The sequence below is a fragment of the Neodiprion lecontei genome, chromosome 6 (assembly GCF_021901455.1).
Source record: "Neodiprion lecontei isolate iyNeoLeco1 chromosome 6, iyNeoLeco1.1, whole genome shotgun sequence".
Taxonomy (NCBI): domain Eukaryota; kingdom Metazoa; phylum Arthropoda; class Insecta; order Hymenoptera; family Diprionidae; genus Neodiprion; species Neodiprion lecontei.
This window is the reverse complement of record NC_060265.1, coordinates 19,752,202-19,769,201: the sequence shown is the minus strand read 5'-3', so window position 1 is coordinate 19,769,201 and position 17,000 is coordinate 19,752,202. Positions and strand designations below refer to the sequence as shown.

Here is a 17,000-nt window from a genome sequence, read left to right as displayed (position 1 = left end):
CTGTTCCTAACTTCCAGTTGTCTTTGTACGTAAAGGCGAAACCGAACCAGTTTATTCCTACCGCTCAGGAGTAAACCCCCTTCACTGACATAACATGAAGAAACATAAAAAATTTGTTTTCGTCCTATGCAACTCGACTTCTGCAAACTCGTCACACTTGGTCATATATTTTTTAAATATCCCAGAACTACATATATCACTGATTGTGATTAGAAAAATAGGTGTTACTCAAAAATCTGTACAGATGAAAACGCACAATTCAAACTATAGTGATAGAAAATCTAATAGATTAAAATAAATAAATGTAAATAGTTTCAAATAGTACCGGCTAGATATATACATGCTTCTTATGTACCTAATTATCCGAGGATCACAATCATTGTCAGTGTGAATAAGACAATTTCAAACTACTGCCAATCCAGTCTTGAACGCTTCTGTTATCAGAAAAATTAAACCTAAACAAATTTATGATAGCTAAATTTAAATACTTGCCACCCTTGAGACTCAACACTATATCACAGGATCTATACTTTTCAAGTGTATAAATTTTCAATGTTGTTAATCGTTTTTGAAGGTTGTAAATGACGTTTTATGACATTGACGACTTTCTGATATAGGAATGACCGTCTGTAAAATAAAAAATATACTTATATTATTTAACTATTTCAAAAATACATATATGGCAATCATTTTAGGTTTTTTAGGGATAAAAAATCGTAGCAAAAACAATTTTTAACAGGAAAATTTCTAGGACATTTTCAAAATCCGTGTATTGAAAGATTACAGTTTTTATCGAAGGAAACAATAAAAATTCTAAGATGCAGTTATTTCGAGAGAAAATCGAAATATAGAATTCATAAAAAATTCAAAACCTCTTATTATCCATGCTTCTTTCTTGCATAAGCATCGAATTTCTGTTCAAAATACTCGTAATAAAGGGCTTTACTTGATAGCAAACATATATTATTTTTACTACTGTGACAATGCCATGTCATTTCCATCATAATAATTAAAACCGATCTTAACGGATAAGTTTTAGCTCTAGAAGCAGACAGATGTGCAATTGCAAACAGCGATATTTTGTTGATTATGAAAATTAAAGAAACCTAATATCAAAACTTTGATACTTCTACACCACAGTTGATTTAAAAAATTCAAGAGAAAAGATCATTTTCCTACGCAAATTTTGAAGACTGTGTTATTGTATTCATTTCAGGAACAAGTTTTACGTGCAAATTATTTATATTATAATTTTTCTTATGCTGCACCTAAATTTTTCCTCACCCTATCTTGAATACTTTCACTTTTAAATATAATTCCCGAATCTCACTCACCTGTTGGCTGGTTTGCATATGGACAAGTGATCTTGAGGTATTTCATAAAATTCACCAACACCAGGATCTGAAAGAAAATAAAAAATACATTTTTATTTTATTTTCATATGATGTTACAATGATAGCGGATTGCTATCAATTTAATTGATAACAAATACATAATTACTCTACTTGATGACGTTATGCCAATTTCATATCTATACCTGATGAAGTGGGATTGACAAATTGCAGCGGAAACTTCAACGGTGTGACGAGCGTGGATTTAGTTTCGCTGAAGCTGATAATATCAATTGGATATTCATCCAGCATTTTTAAAAAATCGTTGTGCAATTCGAGAAGTTGCTTTGATCCTGCAAAAGATGAATTATAAAATCGTACAGTAAGTATCTATAGGTATGTTGTATTGTTAATAGTACTATTGATCACATTTTTATTTTGTCACTTACAAGATGTTTAGTTTAATTTCAAATTTATTTTTTATTAATTTAAATCTTTGAAATTTTCTTTTATACACATCTGTTACCTTCTCGAAGTTCTTGAACTTCAACTGATGGCCACACAAACATTTGAGTGGTTTGTTTCAGTGCCGCAACATGGGAACCTCGATGTGGTGTACTATAGAATATAATACCACGTGTGTTTTTGCATATATGGTTTCGGTCATTATTTTTCCATTCTGCAGAAAAATGAAAAAAAAAAAAATACTAATAGCATTAAGAATAGTAATAAGACAAACAGATTTTTGACACAAAGACAAGAACGTTTATAAATAGAAGTAAATTCTCAAGATTCATCTATTTGCCTTATATTATGCACGACAATAGTTACTGGAATATATTTGTATTATACTCTACCCTTAGTATACTACTCTTTACTTGCAATAAGATTTATAAAGGATAAACATACCTTGAACCAATATTTTTTTAACAAGCAGTCCACCCATAGAGTGGCAAACCCATATAACTGGCCGCCTTCCAACTCCTGCCGTTGCCAGCTTTGTTGTAAGTTCATTGCTTCGTTCATTAAGCGTGGCCCTAAATTAGGTCGATTTTTGATATTTTCAAATTTAATAATAGATTTCCGCAGACACATACTATGTAGATAATTTCTTACACAGTGTTTAGTTTTGTGTTACTTCAATCAACTCACTTAATTCCTTCAATCGGACAGAGTGGCAGCCACATTGACAAATTGGTATTATAATTCACACCTAGCACACGAAGAGAAGGTACATCGCTTGGTAACCAATCACAGGGCCAACACTGTGTCCGGTGTATTCGATCCTGTTCCTCTTGGGCCATACAAACATCATCCCTGAAATTTTAGACGAACCATATATAAAATTACATGTTACAATGTCATATTCATCTTACTTTAGATGCGTTATTTGATATATTCACAGCTCTAAAATGAATAAAATATGCATCATCCTAGACTAATGTTTGTTATGCCTACCCTTTGCATGTGAATGGACCATGCGCTTGACGTTTTGTATTTTTTGGAAAATCGTCTAATATAACCTCAAAATCGTGCCCAACGCGTTTCCATTCGCTGATTTCCAAATCGTGAGCTAAATCCCTCAGGAATTCTTGAGGTTGTTCACCACTCATGCTGACCATTGACTCTAATCCAGAAGGTAATGATGAAGATTCTATAACAAAAATGGGTAAATAAAATCGTGAGACAGCATCACATTTCGGTGATTTGTCTTATATCCTGTTCCAAATTTCACAACGCGCCTTACCGGGTTGACCTGAAGTTAATGAGTCAGAATCTCGCTGTCTCCATGTCACAAACACCCCTCCTAAGAGGCCGTGAATGAAAACCACATCTAACTTAGTAGATGAACGAGTTCTATGCAAGGGGTGAAGAAGATAAATTCGCCGTGGATATTTTTGGTTCACATTTTCATCAGCATCAAGATTTGCTAATGCTCGTCCGGCAGGTGCGGATAATCTTATATCTGTATGCTGGGCCCATCTAGCTAATATGCCAATCCATCCTAACAGATTAGACCAATTTTTGATATTAAATTCATTATACATCAATTTATTTTTGAGTGGTTGAGAATTTAATTATGGAATCTCGATCAGTGAATAATAACAGAAAATCAGGTACAAAGTGTGCGTGACTAATGGTGAAACGAATTTACCCAATGAATAAATGTCTCTCAAGTATTCGTTGTAGAGACTAAGGTTTGAGAATATTTTAGCCAGCATAATAGATATGTTTACATCATTTTCACAGTATTTTTGAACTTCCATCAATACTTTCAGACCACCTGCATTGGCAATATCTGGAGAATAAAGAATACTTTTGTAAAATAATGGGCATAGGGTGTAGAATTGAGGCAAATTATAATGCCTAAACTGGGGACCGATAAAAAGAATACTACTGCCACTACTTACAAGAAATTCACTTCATATGATATGCAAAGAAGTCATAATAATATAATAACAAAATATCTATTTTGTATGTCTTCGAAATTATTACCTTTACTGTGTTCACCGAGTGAAGAATGATGATGCAAAGTTTGGACACAGGATTCAAGCAGTACGTGATCCCATTTTAAATTTGGCGGTCCAGGTAGACCACCAGCTGTTAGATCGTGATCGAACAATAATCGACCCTACGAAATTTTAAACATATGTATCAGCCATAATGACGATCCATTAAAACTAAGTCTCACATGTTATACTCACACGCTGTGTATTTCCAAAATTTTTCTCAAGAAATTGTGATAGGCAAGGGTGACAATTAGCACATACTTTATCCAGTTCAGATAATAATAGTCTTAGATTCTCGATTATTTCCTAAAATGAGTTCAAGGTTGTTAGGTTGAATTTCAGAAATTGAATATATTTCCCCATTTTTACAAAATACTCCATGTGTGTATCGCAATAGCGAATGTAATCTCTGACAAGATTTCTGTAAGTGGAAATTTTAAACAGAGCTTCTACATGTGGTTTGAATCATGCAGTGGTATAAAAAAGAAAACCATACATACATCATGTGCATACATACATATGGAGCATGTTGCATGCGCCAGAAAGGTGGTCTCAGAAAAAATCGAAGATCTACATTTGGCATTCGTGCAAGTGCAACCGCAGTTCTTGCATCTAACATCTGTGCAATTTGCCAATAGTCCCAATCTAATAATGAAATTGACCCAATTTCATGAATAATTTCAAAGATAATCTCACAGAAGGACTAGTTTTATAATTAAATTGACTGTCGTAAGAGCATTCAGTAAAATAGAAAAATTGAATAACATGATACCTTTTAAATGTTTAAGATAACTCAAGCTATATACAGCTTTCTGTCGGTCCATTAATGAACCATTTTGAGCAATGCGAAGAAATCTGTATGCCAAACTTCTATTTAGAGATTTCCACCATGTTATCACAGTATCAGTAATACCAGGCTTTTCTTGTACAATTGTTGAATTGAGATCGTTGTTGCTCCGATGCAAAAGCACATCTGTATTCCATAGATCATACCAAAATTACTGACAATGATGCATCCAAAGAAAATAAATAAAAAAGAGAGATCCACGTGACTTAACTTACGAAATTTCACCGCAAAATATCAAATAGGTATATCGGTTCACAACCTACCTTGGAGACGAGGATCATCTACGTAAATATATTCAGCCTGTGTATGCTCAAGGTCCAAGACTTTGGTGGGCACAACCGAGCTGAGGATTTGCGAAGTTTGACGTAGCTGGTAGCAAAACCAACATCCCCTGTGTAAAAATACGTTGATATTGACGTTGCGTGTCGGTGTATACATAACCTACAATACTGTGCGAAAAAAACAATCATCCATACCCTACGAACACGATGCATGTGCCAGCTGATCGCAGGAGGTATACAGATTTTGTATACATGCTGTAATGCAGAACTTGCATGAGTTACCGTCCCAAAACAACGTCAAAAATACGTTTTGCCGCAGCGAACTGAACCGAGAGACCCGTTCACAACGACACGCAATCTCGACTGCGGGGTGTGTTGTTATAAAGATGATGACAAATGTGACATGGGTTATCTTGTATATGAAACTATACTTATATAGAAGCAATTTGACTGGCTGGAATAAGTAAGCTAATTCGGTTTTCACGTAATCATTTAATTTATATTAAGTGAGGATCAAATTAATAGTTTTCGTAGATACGTAAAATATAAATTCACTCGATTTTCACAAAACTAATATACAACAATTCATTGATAATAATATGCAACAATAAATATGATTTATTTTACCCCATGTGTAACATGTGTATACATATATTAGCTATACATACCTATACCTATAATTACATAGCGATGCAGAAATTCGAATTATTGTTAAGTTTTTTTTAAAGAAAATAGTTATTGCGATCAAAAGAAGGTCGTTAACACACTTGTAGAAAATAATTTCAATTAATGTTATAAAAAAGTATATACTTATATTATGCTTTACTTATTTTTTTTAAATTTCATATTGTTAATAAAATTTTAGAGTAACTATAACGAAATTGACACAACTGATTCCTATAACAGAAGATGTAGATCTGCGAACGCAATATTATTTGCTTCACAGATCTTTGATGCTTGTATTTATTTATTAAATCATACTAAATTTCACTTAAACGTAATTTCTTATTTACCAAATACTTTCAATTCCTGACGCATGATCTTGCCAGCTGCGTTTCGCGGTATCGCATTTATGAATATCACACCACCTGCTAAGTTCTTGTAAGCAACAACCTGAGAAATAATAAAATTGTCGTAAATTATTGGTATCAATTTATATTCAACAGATTATATTATGTTTCTCAAATGTGTAACACCCGATTTTTTTTGACATCGTGAAACGATCTTGAACAGGAAATTAATGCCATCTGATAATTTTTTCAATTGAAAAGAGGAAATTGATATAATTTCTTCAACATGAGTGTTTTACATAAACGATCAAATAACACAAGGCTGCAGCTGTTACTTTGTGATCGCATACAAAAATGAGAAATATAGCGAGATCCTATGATGAAACAATATGCTCTATTCTTAACCTTAGGCTTTAGGTAGTTAGAGATAGATTCTTCGGTCAAGTCCGCATTTGGCTGTTTTACCACAAAAGCTCTGGGTAATTCTCCCGCAAGTGTGTCTGGAATACCAATGACTGCTACATCTACTACTCCAGGCATTTCTAAGATTATAGACTCTAGTTCCGTCGGCGACACCTTAAAAGACAAAATAAAATGAGATTAGTTTTAGATGAAATCACGACAAAACTAAATGAAAATTTCTGATTAACATAGTTTGAATCACGGTCTCAAATGTAGAATTAAAAAGAAAATAAGCAATAAACACCAAACTTGATACATTTAATGAGCTACTCGATGTAAGAGGCAAAGAAAAGTGTCAGGAAGTATATTCCCTGAAAAGTGTGAAGGTGAGTGATTGTTGGAATAAAAATTGAAGAATTTCGCAATTGTTGTAATTATATTGATAATTTTCAGAAAATATTTTTGTATTATTCACGCAGGTGACATATCCTTTCAAGGAGATTGCATAAAATTTTGAGTGTTATATTATTTGGTGACCTATTTGAATTTTAAATGGTTCGCTGTTTCGTGTCACGTAACACGACGCATGCGTAGAAATCCAGTTGCGAAATCAAAGTCAGAGGTTACGGTAAGATTGATTTTAACGATGAAGCAGTACCTCAATGAATACGTATGTAAGTTCTTTAAATATTAAAGTTATTCAATATCCGACGTGAATCTGAAAGAAAAAACAATCCAGCCGGTGATTTCATAAGTACGAAGGTGAAAGTGGCGACAATGCAATTTTCATCATTTCACACCGAGGAGTTGGCTGCCCTGGATATTCTGTCTCTGTGTTTGGTCCCCGGTGTTTGCGTTTTTCGTTGTTGGTGATATTTTTCGGTGAATATTGTCCTCACGTTGGAAAATATCCAAGGAAAAAAAAAAAAAACTAACTGAATTTCGAGTGTCTCAGACTCGAAATCCGGCGTAAAAGGGACATGGAGAACCCGGAGGAGGTGCTGCAAGCACTAGATGAATTTCAAAAGCTACGACCTGCTGACATTCCAAAGGAACTTGAAGAGTATCTGTCTTGGGTAGCGAAAACAGGAGACCCTGTCTATCAGTGGCCTCTGATAAAAGCTCTCTTCCGAGAAAAGCTCCTACGAGTAATGACTGAGTTCTATGAGAGTTGCCCGACCTTAGAACTGGCACCCTGTCCAAACGTTGAGCAGTTCAACTACGATATGATGAAAAGTGCTCTCCTCGATCGACTCGAATCATTCTCCAATGCTCCCTTTACAGTGCAAAGAATTTGTGAGCTCCTAACTGCCCCACGCAAAGAGTACAACAGGGTAGATAAATTCATGCGAGCTATTGAAAAGAACATATTAGTTGTATCGACAAGAGAACCAGGGCCAGCGGCCAGACGAAGCGAGAATGGCGATGGTATGGTAAATGGGTCTACGGAGGACAACGGAAGTAGGTCACCTTACGATATGGACCTGTGGGCACGGGCTTGTACCTTGGCGACCACAGTCACTGTTCAAACAGTAGAAACGCATTCGACGATAGTCAATATACATCACCTTCCAACAAACATTATACCCGCGACTGAATTAACTATTGTAAAAAGTAGCCCAGTTTCTGTCGAAGCCTTCACACCGTACGGAGCCGATTCTGAGCTATGCGATTCTGAGATAACTGCAAAAGGCCAGGATCTACCTTCAACTTTCACCCCATCGACATCTGAAATTGCTAACATTGCAAATTTGACATCACAGATTCAACCGCAAGACCTCAATTCCACATCCGGGATCCAAAATTTATCCAATATGGTCCCCGAACCTTCTAATATAGTTGGAGATGTACCGGAAGCAATTATGAACGAAGATACCAACTCTCAGCCTAGCCTCGATATGGAGAATAATGAAAACGAGGCGTTTGAGTCAACTAAAACACTGCAGACTACATTCCAGTCCAGCGACTTTATCTCTCACGGCATCAAACCGCAGAAATTTTATTCTGAAGAAGCTAAATCAGTTGAAAAAACTATCGTCCAAGCTGAATCCATAAGAAATGATCTAGAACCATTGATAGAGCTAACTCAAAAACCTACGGAAGCTAATACAGATGTTGCTAAAGTCACTCCAGAAATTGTATCTTCTGGAGAAAACGGGGAGCCAGCTATACCAGCAACAGTAATCACTGCTGATTCAATTGAAATGACTGAAAATATCGATGCAGCAACTAATGCTGAAACAATCGATAAAACCACAGAGAAAATCAAAGAAAGTAATGATATAATTCAAAGGAATATCAGTGGCGATGATCAGATGCAAGTAAAAGAACGTGTTACATCAGATAATGATAACAATGTGCAGCTTAAAAGCGAAACTGAAAGTGCTTTACTAGATATAAATATTGAAAAAGACAGCGTTAGTTGTGCCAAAATAAGTCTGAGCGAGAAAGAAGCTGAAGTTACGTTACCACCAGTAACACCAGAACCTATAATCCCCTGTACGGTTGAAACTAGAGAAAATGTTACACAGAATATCACAATATCCAAAGAAACGGAAATTACAACCGATTCTAAGGAATTAAATGTATTGGCCAAGGAAACTGAACAAATTATGGAAGAAACCCTACCTACTACAGAAGGCAGTAAACGAACCGATGAATTTGAGGAGAGTACAGAATGCCTAGCAGAAAAGGAAAAAATATCTGACTGCGTACTACAGCTGCAAACATTGACCACAATTAAAGAAACTAGCGACGAGAATGATACAAAAATCACAAAATCTATTGTTCCTGATCCATTGCCAATAGTAGAAGAGCCCAAAGAGGAAGTATCTGTTCCAGACTTAGAAACTAAACAACTGATAGTCGACGTTACTAATGAAGAACACAACACTGCAGTGAATACAGCTTCGTCACTAGGTGAAAAGGAGAAAGAATTGATTGATACTTTGAAAACAGAAGATGCTTTAAAGGCGAATCCAGACGCTACAGATGCTCAATCAGGTCAAGCATTCTTAACAGAGAAGCCCTCATCAGTCGTCACTAATTCAGCTTTAGTTCAAGGTGTTGCACCAGTTGAGTCGATGGAAGTCGACATTGCCGAAGGCAACCAGACTTTTCAGCAAGATGAGCCAATGGAGCAAGAAGTCAGTGATTTGGATAAAAGTTAATGAAAAGTAGAGTAAAACATTTGTATTATTCTATAGGATTACTCTGATTTTGTTGAGAAAAAATATCACAATTTAATTTACTAGAAAGCTGGACGTTTTTTTTTAATTAGTAATTTTTTATAAAACTAAATATTGCCTCGTCACGAAAAACTCGTAAACACACAAATGATTGAACAATATGAATCAAAATCTTTCACTATTTAAGAAATGTTCACGTGGAAATATCATTTTGATTCTAAACAACTGGGAGAAGGGAGCCTTTGAAACACATTGTATTTGATCAAACTTAATACATTTGGGAAACTCCTGGGGGAATAATGCATACCTTTGCTCCTTCTTCTGACTCGTTTACATACTGAAAAATGCTTATTCCTTGGAATTTACTCAGAATGACCTTCAAGATCTCAGCTTTTTACAGAAAATGTGGTAAGAAGTTTTTTTTCGAAAATTGAAAATCTTTGGGGTAGCAGGAAAAACCTTGAAATATAAATACTTACTTCAAAGTTTCTAAGGTGTTCGTCAATTGTATAATCTTTGATATCAAAGCTAAGGTTTGTATATCATGTATTCTAATGCTAGTGAGCAATATCGTAAGAATGATATTGTGAACTGCATTGATAATTAATCAGTGAAAAAAATGAGTCCAATTTTTGAAAGCATAAGGTCGTTTAGCATATTTATAAGCTAGTATTTAAAGTAACTTTTTAACTGTAGACGCAAGGCTATCAAAATGGATTGTCTGAGAGTAAATCATTTCTTAACTTATGTAATCGTAACAAATGGTTATGTCACATGAATAACTTAATATAGCGTGTACATTATTTTATAAAATACATAAAGATTATTGTGAGAAAATCATTCTCCGGTTTAATTCAACCACCTTGCAAGAATAATCTATTTTTATAATAAATAAAATCTTGGGATTCAGCGACTCCTGACAAAAGATATCCCTGTATGAACTCACCTTTCTGAATAGAATATCAATTTGGAGTGTTTATGCCTAATTTTTTATTTTCATGGGTAAAAGATTATTACTTTTTAAAAACTCCTTCAGTGTATTTCAAAGCTTCTTTTAAATCGTTGGCACAATATTTCAAAAGAATATTCAATTTGATCTTTGAGTCACAATAATTACTAAAAACTATTTTACTGAATTTTTTAGTTCTTACCTGGTTTCCCTTCACCTTGATGAGCTCTTTAGTTCTGTCAACAATAAAAAAATATTCAGCATCATCATAGTAAGCAACATCCCCTGTGTGTAGCCATCCCTCTTCGTCGATAGTTTCGTCTGTTGCTTTAGGATTATTGAAGTATCCTTTCATAAGTTGCGGACCCTTAATTAGGAGTTCGCCTGACTTGTAAGGTACTGTGATATCTTGACCATTAGTTTGATCTACAAGCCTTGCGGATGTTGATGGTAACAGGCGACCGCAACTACCAGCTTTGCTCTGCTCTATCCGAAATGGTGTGAGCATAGTGACGGGACTGGTTTCTGTCATCCCGTATCCTACAACAGATATATGAAACATCATAAATAATTATCGTATGTGAATATTTAACACATATGCATGCACGAATATGTTTGGTAGTTATAAACACTTCAGTTGTATCAACCTTGATTGATCACACAGTCATCGCGATTCAATTTTTCAGTAAACTTGTCTATCAAATTTTTCGTTGCGGGCGCAGCACCAGATAGTACTCTTTTCACACTTGACAAATGATCTGCTGTAATTTCTGGATGAGATGCCAAGAACAGCAACAACGACGGAACAACGAACAGTGTGTCTGGCTTATACTTGATCAGACAGCTTAAGTAATCTTCAGGAGTAAATCGAGGTATAGTTATAAGATGCTCCCCTCTGTACAGTGATATGTTCATGATAGTATTGAAACCATAAATATGGAAGAATGGTAAGACTGTGAAAACGGTTTTCTGCGGTCCTTCAAATGCTGGCAAGTCATTGAAATCATGGTGACTGCATTGCACAATGTTTGCCACAAGGTTCTGATGTGTCAGCATCACCCCTTTCGGTGGTCCAGTTGTGCCAGAGCTGTATGGCAGGACAGCTATGTCCGTTGGGTTTACTTTTGGAAGATCAACTTCATCGTTATCCATTAAGAGAGCCTGCATGCTCAGAACACTGCAATTTGTAATCAAAGTGGGTGGTATAACAGGATCGATTCAGAGATGACAGTACCACATCACTATAATGCACATACTTTTTACCAGGATCAGGCTCTCCGCCAATATTTATAGTTTGTGTATAATTTGGCAATTTTTTTGATATCTGCAAAGCAGTCTCAAGGAGAAGCGGTATCGTTACAATAGATTTCACTCCTACACTTTGAAATTGTCGTGTAATTTCTTCTTCCGTGTACAATGGATTCGCAAACGTTACTGTTAATCCAGCTGACATTGCTGAATGAATGGCAATTACATATTCTGGGATATTAGGTAGGATCAAACCAATTCGGTCACCGGGTTTTAAACCGACTTGTCCTATGAGTGCTGCTGCTCCTCGTTCTATTAGCATTCTTGTCATACCAAATGTATACGATCGTCCCGAGACTCCACATGTCTATTCAACAAATAATAGTAATGAACCTATTAAGTCGATGTTGCATTTTTTTCCTTCGATTTGACATAACACGCTGTGTTGAAAATGGATATGTATTAAGAAAAGACTGAAGGATTTATATTATTGTATGTATCACGTTGTGAACTTTGACATTCATGAACCTTATCTCTAACGTATCACTTATCTCTGTTGAATGCTATATTGGGCCAGCTAATTAGCCATTTAAACCGTTTGCAAGCTGTTTATGGACAAATATGTCTACGAATTTCAACTGGTTCTATTTTGCACCAGTTTGAAAATCTAAAATTGTATTGAAGTTAAATCATATCACAAAGTAGGACTTAGACAGTAAAGCACATTAGCCACCGTGCTGTGAAAATTGCATTAATTTTGTAAAATTGTGTTGAAGTTAGTAGTAAGATATTATTAATAATAAACTCATACCACTGCTGGTGACTCTGCACGGTGATCTTTTTGCGATAAGACTAAACTAGTGACACTTTGATTCGGTATACTTATATCCTCATAAGTACTCTTCACAACACTAGACGCTGTCCCATAATTCTTATTTTTTGGAACATTATGGGTTGTAAAAATGTTCTTGATTATGTGATTTAATGTACTTAGATTCCGGTAAGGCGTCACACGTAATAGAGACATTTCAAAATTAAGTTGTAATGTAAAATTTATGCGTGCAATCAGATATGTGAAGAGTTATTGTGAAAAATAGTGATATAAGTTTGGTTCTAATTATTACACATAATTATTTGTTCAGTAATTCAAAATAAATAAACGATTCCGATTTGGTATGAATTAAAAAAAAAAATCAGTGTTAACTTTATTGGTATATAGTGAATTTATCTTGTTTAATAATAATCGATGCGATAAATGCACTCCCGTAAAGTATTGAATTATAGAATGAAACACAATTACAATTCAGAAAATGTCTTAGGACTGTAATTAGAACGATATTAAGTCGAGTTGAATATTCATTGACAGACTGCTAGTTTGGACTTCACTGAAGAAAATTTCCTTTACATCTATAGGCATATGTAGGGTCAAAGAATCATATGAAATATTAAAAATCTCTCCGTATGGGTATCACAAGTCTAAGATCTTTGGCACTTCAATACAGACACACAAGTCCAAAGTATCATTTGTGGAATGTTGTAATGATTAGGACAATCAACTAAACTTATTCAAAGGAAAGGTCATAAATATAGCTAAACACATCGAACGCAAATATTATACAAGTAAAGTAGAAGATTATGTGACTTTTGTTTTAAATAGTGCACACTGAAGTTCTTTTCGAATAGTTTTGCAGCAGTTTTATTTTCAAGTTGTGTATGTAGCGAGTCCAAATGTATTTCTTATTCTCATTATAATTAAGAAAACCTAATACGAGAAAACTGCAAATATAATTTACATAAAGAGAATTGAAATGTACATTTTTATGTACGCGCAATGCTCTAAATAGAAGAACAAGGAACTTGTTTATAATATTGTCAATGTTCTCTTGGTAATGTAACCACCTACTTCGTAAGATGCCTTTGTGGGGCTTCATAAAACGGGAACACAATCATAGTAGGACAATTTCGTCTGATCAATGTGGAGTCAACTGCATGGTTGTCAAAATGCCTGCGACACAATCATGGAAAATGATAAAGTAGTAAGAAAGTAATTACTGACAAAACAGTATTAAATAAAATATAGTATATTGCACATTTTTTTGCCTCATGAATACACAGGTGCGAATTGTGTGCTTTTCGGATTATTTACATTTTTTTTTCTTATTACAATTGATAATATAATTCAAACAAGCTAATAAAATTTACATCACTGACTAATTAACAAACTTGTATAAATATAACTAAATTAATTTTTCTAAAGCCATGTCAATAGATAGATATTACCTACAGATTGAATTTTACAGTTAGATTTCATGAAATTCAGCGGCATGAAAATTTTGTTCCTTCATCATCTTAAGTGAATGTTTGATGCTTCACTAGATTTCTGAATAATCCATTCTCAATAGTCATTAGGTGATCGTAATTGCCTATCTCAACAACTCGGCCATGGTCAAGGACTGCTATTTTGTCAGAATTTTTTATAGTACTCAATCGATGAGCTATTGTCAAGACTGTTCGACCCTGTGTAGCACGTTCTAATGCTTCCTGAACCAAGCGTTCATTTTGAGCGTCCAATGCGCTAGTGGCTTCATCCAGAATCAAAATTTTTGGGTTCTGTAAATGATAATTATTTTATGGTTTATATTTTTAGGTTCTTTTTGTACGATATACGACCTAGTCATTGATCAGCAGAGTTAAAAAAAAGTAAATGAAGCTAGTGAATGCTGTTTCTTCTAAAAGTGAAAAATAATATACTTAGACCCTTATGAATGTGACATTTTTACGAATAATTAAGATTTCGATGACAACAAAGTTAACATGAAAGGTATGTAATCTACAAGCATAGGTATATACCTTGATTAGCGCTCGTGCAATCGCAATCCTTTGACGTTGTCCGCCACTTAACGTCACTCCTCGTTCACCAACAATGGTATCTAATCCATCTTTCATTCCTTGTGTGAATTCCAGTATATTTGCCTGGCTCGCAGCATCCATAACTTCTGTTTCAGTCGAATTTGCAACCCCGTATGTAATATTTTCTCGTATACTGGAACTGAATAACGTTGGCTCTTGAGATACGTATCCAATTTGAGATTTCACCCAGGTTGGATCCAGTTCCTTTAGATCCTCTCCATCCAAAAGTATTCTACCCCCATTTGGATCATACAATCGCAGTAGTAAAGCAGCTATTGTTGATTTTCCAGAACCTGACGGCCCAACAATAGCAGTTATGGAACATTTTTCGACTCCCAGGGTTAAATCACTCAATATTTGGGATTCCAATCTTGTAGGATAAGAAAAAGTGACGTTGTCGAAGATAACATTGCCACTTAGTTTTTGAGGCAACACTCTTCCGCCATGAATTGAAATTTTTGGCTCACGCTCGATCAATTCAAACAATCTGGTGCTTGCTCCGAGGGCTTTATTCAGCTCAGAATAAAAGTTTGATAAGCCTCCCAAAGACAAACCAATGTAGGCTGCGTAAAGCAAAAATGCACTCAAATTGCCAACGGTTAATGATGAATCGGATACCATTCCTCCACCATAGTACAAGACTGAAAGTATTATGGCGTTACCAGAGAGACCGGTCATTCCGAAAAATACACCTTTATAAAAACTTTCTTTGTAGCACAACTTCAACAGATCATCCAATTTGATACTGTATTTTTTAATCTCATTCACCTCCTGAGCAAACGCTTTGACTGTCCGTATGTTACTAATTCTCTCCTCAGCGATCACGTTTAAACTAGCCAGGCTGTCCTGCACCTGTCTTGATATCTTCTTTACAAATCGTCCATACATTATAGCCAAACCAACGACTGGGGGAACTGTCGATAAACCAACTAGCGCCAATTCTGGAGACATGTAGACCATCATGGATACGCCAGCAATGGTCATTATACTCGATCGAAGCCCATCTGAGATGTTCGTTGTAACTGCTGAGCTAACGAGCTGCGCATCGCCTAACAATATGTAAGTTTGTCAAAAGAAGTAACAAATATGGAAATGCAAAAGTCATATCGAAAAAAGATGATACGCATTATCTCGACTGTTATTTTATTGTATTTTGGAATTCAAAATCAGAGTACTTTCGCAGAGTTCAGATATAAATCTGTGATGTGCCTCGAAACGAATCTGTGTAAGTAATCTTCACTAATTATGAAAGTCAAATTACCACTCAATCGCCCAACAAGTTCGCCAGTGCTTCGTTTGTCGAACATAGCTGTTTCTTGACTAACTATTGCTGTGAAAACCTTTTTCCTCAGAGATTGGGTTATCCTGTGCCCAGTAGTGGACATCAGATAAACTCTCCCAAAGTTACAAACTCCTCCAATTAGAAATACACCCAATAAAGTCAAGCTGAGTTTGTTCAAATTCTCTTTCATTTTCTCTTTATCAGCTGCATACATCAAGTCAATTATTTTTCCTAAGCAAAACGGTACAGCCATTGTTACCGTCGATGACACAATTAGTAAACCGATTGCTCCCAAAAGTCTGAATTTCTCTGGTTCGGCCAAATTAAAGAGCCTCTTTAATTCGGACTTTCTTAAATTTTTCTTCGTTGCTGTTTTCATTTGAGATCTGACAGTACCTGTTCCAAGAGCATTTGCAGTTTCACGTTTAAATATTGTGAGAATGCATTTTTTCTTCTGTAATAACTTTGTTTGTAGATGGCTGTGAAAGCAACATTTTCGATACCAATTCAGATACAGATAGTTGGATTTTCTCAGTACGTTTCGATTGCAAATTATCTTGTTCAATAGAATCATTTTTGTCTATGATTTTTGTTTTCTTCTTCGGCAGTAGCTCAGTATCGTGCTAGTCACTGATAACCTAAAAATTTCTGAAGCGGTTTGTTTTTCACCGATTTTACGTTACGGGAAAAAAATGTGAGAATTGTAAATCATTGCCAGGCAATTATAAGTTTCAATCTGATGCAAATTGTATTCAATTCGAATTACATTCGGCGTGAAACTTTCAACGGTATGCAACACCTAGCAGTCGACACATTTTTCTACCTTAACTCGGTAAGTTCAGACAAGTACAAGCTGAAGTTATCGTGTAGACCTGCGCACTCATAGTTCAGCCGCGCGGAGGTTAAACTCATTTCAGAGCCCGATTAAGACCCCGATGTGCTTGGTAATATCGATAGATATCAATAGTATTGGTCGATGATAATTATTTACCAAGGTAAGAAGGTGATAAAAACATTGTGTAAATTTTGATTCATAGAAAGG

General features: G+C 35.2%; 4 protein-coding genes across 5 annotated transcripts; 1 reads left to right on the top strand and 3 right to left on the bottom strand.

Annotated features, from left to right (window-relative positions):
* Positions 1-122: 122 nt before the first annotated feature.
* Positions 123-5,154, bottom strand: LOC107226971 (protein SERAC1-like). 2 transcript variants are annotated; one of them, XM_015667961.2, is made up of 14 exons: positions 4,952-5,154; positions 4,614-4,814; positions 4,359-4,486; positions 4,037-4,147; positions 3,828-3,963; positions 3,487-3,630; positions 3,079-3,336; positions 2,790-2,985; positions 2,484-2,648; positions 2,241-2,368; positions 1,858-2,010; positions 1,538-1,684; positions 1,335-1,401; positions 123-627 (listed from the first exon to the last, which is right to left on the bottom strand). In XM_015667961.2, the coding sequence occupies exons 1-14, from the start codon at positions 5,124-5,126 to the stop codon at positions 534-536; spliced, it is 2,103 nt and encodes a 700-aa protein (XP_015523447.2). In that variant the 5' UTR covers positions 5,127-5,154; the 3' UTR covers positions 123-533. The 2 variants fall into 2 exon arrangements, with proteins under 2 accessions (XP_015523447.2, XP_046600195.1); XM_046744239.1 differs by lacking the exon at positions 4,614-4,814.
* A 796-nt stretch (positions 5,155-5,950) lies between these two features.
* LOC107226981 (4-coumarate--CoA ligase 2) lies at positions 5,951-12,938 on the bottom strand. The gene is made up of 6 exons (XM_015667972.2): positions 12,578-12,938; positions 11,775-12,133; positions 11,166-11,695; positions 10,721-11,058; positions 6,385-6,555; positions 5,951-6,082 (listed from the first exon to the last, which is right to left on the bottom strand). The coding sequence occupies exons 1-6, from the start codon at positions 12,791-12,793 to the stop codon at positions 5,975-5,977; spliced, it is 1,722 nt and encodes a 573-aa protein (XP_015523458.1). The 5' UTR covers positions 12,794-12,938; the 3' UTR covers positions 5,951-5,974.
* LOC107226979 (serine/threonine-protein phosphatase 4 regulatory subunit 2) lies at positions 7,226-10,399 on the top strand. Its single transcript, XM_015667970.2, has one exon. It carries the CDS (start codon positions 7,362-7,364, stop codon positions 9,549-9,551), a length of 2,190 nt encoding a protein of 729 aa, XP_015523456.1. The 5' UTR covers positions 7,226-7,361; the 3' UTR covers positions 9,552-10,399.
* Positions 12,939-13,278: 340 nt separating the features above from the next.
* LOC107226980 (ATP-binding cassette sub-family B member 10, mitochondrial) lies at positions 13,279-16,963 on the bottom strand. The gene is made up of 3 exons (XM_015667971.2): positions 15,938-16,963; positions 14,617-15,725; positions 13,279-14,376 (listed from the first exon to the last, which is right to left on the bottom strand). Exons 1-3 carry the CDS (start codon positions 16,530-16,532, stop codon positions 14,116-14,118), a joined length of 1,965 nt encoding a protein of 654 aa, XP_015523457.1. The 5' UTR covers positions 16,533-16,963; the 3' UTR covers positions 13,279-14,115.
* Between the last annotated feature and the right edge of the window lie 37 nt (positions 16,964-17,000).